Genomic DNA, 1,959 nt, shown 5'->3' on the forward strand with positions numbered 1-1,959 from the left:
TATAAAATAACAAATACAATTAATACAATATTGTAACTTACTACGGACATCTCTCTGTTATCTATCTCACATATCCAAATACCCCGACAAGAGGATGAAATATCAAGAAGTTTGCATGCTAATTAAATCCTCTTTCTTATTTGCTTTTAATTTTAATTCAAGTATATATATATATATATATATATTCGAAAATACACATGTAAGCATGTACTTTACAAGTTTCTAGATACAAACTATACATATATTTATGTTTAGTTCTACTAATATTAATTCAAAATAGCCCATCTTATCTAAATTCAAATTAAAGAAACAAACTCAAAATTACATCCTAGTTTGAACCTCATAATAATTTTTAAAATATTTAGAATAATCTATAAAAACAAATATATCCTAGCTACCCTATCAAGGTCTTTATACTCTAAAAAGTAAAAACTCACTTCTCTCTACGTATATAAATATATATAAACATCCGCTTCCTGTTCCTGTTCCTGTTCAAGAAGAGTAAACAAAGAAAGAAGCAATGGACTCTTACACTCCTTACCGTCACTCTGGCTTTCTGACAAGAGAAAACGGTGATTTTCAGTGGTCCTATGGACTGTGGCATCCGATCACAAATACAGATGCCAGCCACCTCTCAGCCTTGTCTATGCCTGCACCACCACCACCACCACCACCACCACCTACCTCTATAATAACTTTTATAATATATTTTTTTTCTCATGACTTGCACTATCCGAGAGACAACGGTGAGGGCAGGACTCATCTATACGCAACACTATACACAACTGAGAGAAAAGAGTTCAACAAGATGAACATAATGCCTTTCATCACAAGTAAATCATCCGCAGAAGATGCCCTTCGAAATATGTTTTTGAACACCAGAACATGGAATGACATGGTCATCTCTGAGACTTGTAGTGAGATGCGTGAATCAATGTTCTCTGAGCTCTCGGAAAGTATCTTCTCTTTTCTAATTGATAGAGTATTTGAACATGAGGTTTCTGAGATAGTCTTTGAAATTGATGTAGAAAAAGAGAGAGTGTTAACAGTAGATGACATACCGGAAGAAGAATATGATTTTTTAGAGTATTTGGTGGACTCCATTGATCATGAGCTTGATGAGATTGAGGATTTGGTGGACTCCATTAATTATGACCTTCATGAGCAGGACTCTGAATATAGTTGTCCGGCACCACAGGTGCTTTTGGAGAGCATGGTGACGGAGGTGTTTCACAGTACTGAAGAAGAGGGCATGGGTTGTGTCATATGTTTAGAAGAGCTTGTTTCCGGCACAGAGGTGAAGCGTTTGCCATGCTTTCATTGCTTTCATGGACAATGCATTGATCGTTGGTTTCAAGAAATGGATAAATGCCCAATGTGTAGATTCACCTTGCCTGCATGAAGATAATTAACAAGACTAGTCTGAGTGTTGTTAGTGCCGAAGATTTCTCTTAATAAAAAAAAATACTAATGTTTGATTGTGAATATCACTATATATGTTTTTTTTTTTACTAATATATCACTATGTATGTTTGTTCATGCTGCCGAAGATGAATATTAAATCAGAGTTGATTTTTGTTGTTCTTAGTTCCTAATAATATTTATTTATTTATTTTTATTTTTATAAAAAATGGATAAATCAATGTTTTATTGAATAAAAAATACCAAATAGGTAGACAAATGCTGAAAAAAAAAATATTACAAACCGAAACATAGAAGGAGAGAAAAAAGACATGCAAAAATAGAAGGATAGGAAAAAAAAATGACGAAGTCACCGTCTAGTAACATAGGCATGTCTAATTTGAAGCATGTAGTGTCCAACTTTGAGGTAGTAGTATCTTGGTCCATCTTGCCAGTGAGATCCATGGCCCTTGCGTTCATGAAAGTTAAGAGAGCACTTAATTCGCCATGCCAACTGGTCCGCTCAAATTGATTAAAAACCTAAAATTAGATTCCAAA

General features: G+C 34.2%; 1 protein-coding gene across 1 annotated transcript; it reads left to right on the top strand.

Moving 5' to 3' along the window:
• The first annotated feature begins 817 nt into the window (after positions 1-817).
• On the top strand, positions 818-1,402 carry LOC120258106 (E3 ubiquitin-protein ligase RNF181-like). The gene has a single exon (XM_039265451.1). The coding sequence runs from the start codon at positions 818-820 to the stop codon at positions 1,400-1,402; it is 585 nt and encodes a 194-aa protein (XP_039121385.1).
• The last annotated feature ends 557 nt before the right edge of the window (positions 1,403-1,959 follow it).

Source organism: Dioscorea cayenensis, chromosome 4, assembly GCF_009730915.1.
Source record: "Dioscorea cayenensis subsp. rotundata cultivar TDr96_F1 chromosome 4, TDr96_F1_v2_PseudoChromosome.rev07_lg8_w22 25.fasta, whole genome shotgun sequence".
Lineage (NCBI taxonomy): Eukaryota > Viridiplantae > Streptophyta > Magnoliopsida > Dioscoreales > Dioscoreaceae > Dioscorea > Dioscorea cayenensis.

Excerpts from the sequence above, each read along its gene's own strand:
- LOC120258106 (XM_039265451.1), top strand. The coding sequence starts at position 818 with ATGCCTTTCATCACAAGTAAATCATCCGCAGAAGATGCCCTTCGAAAT.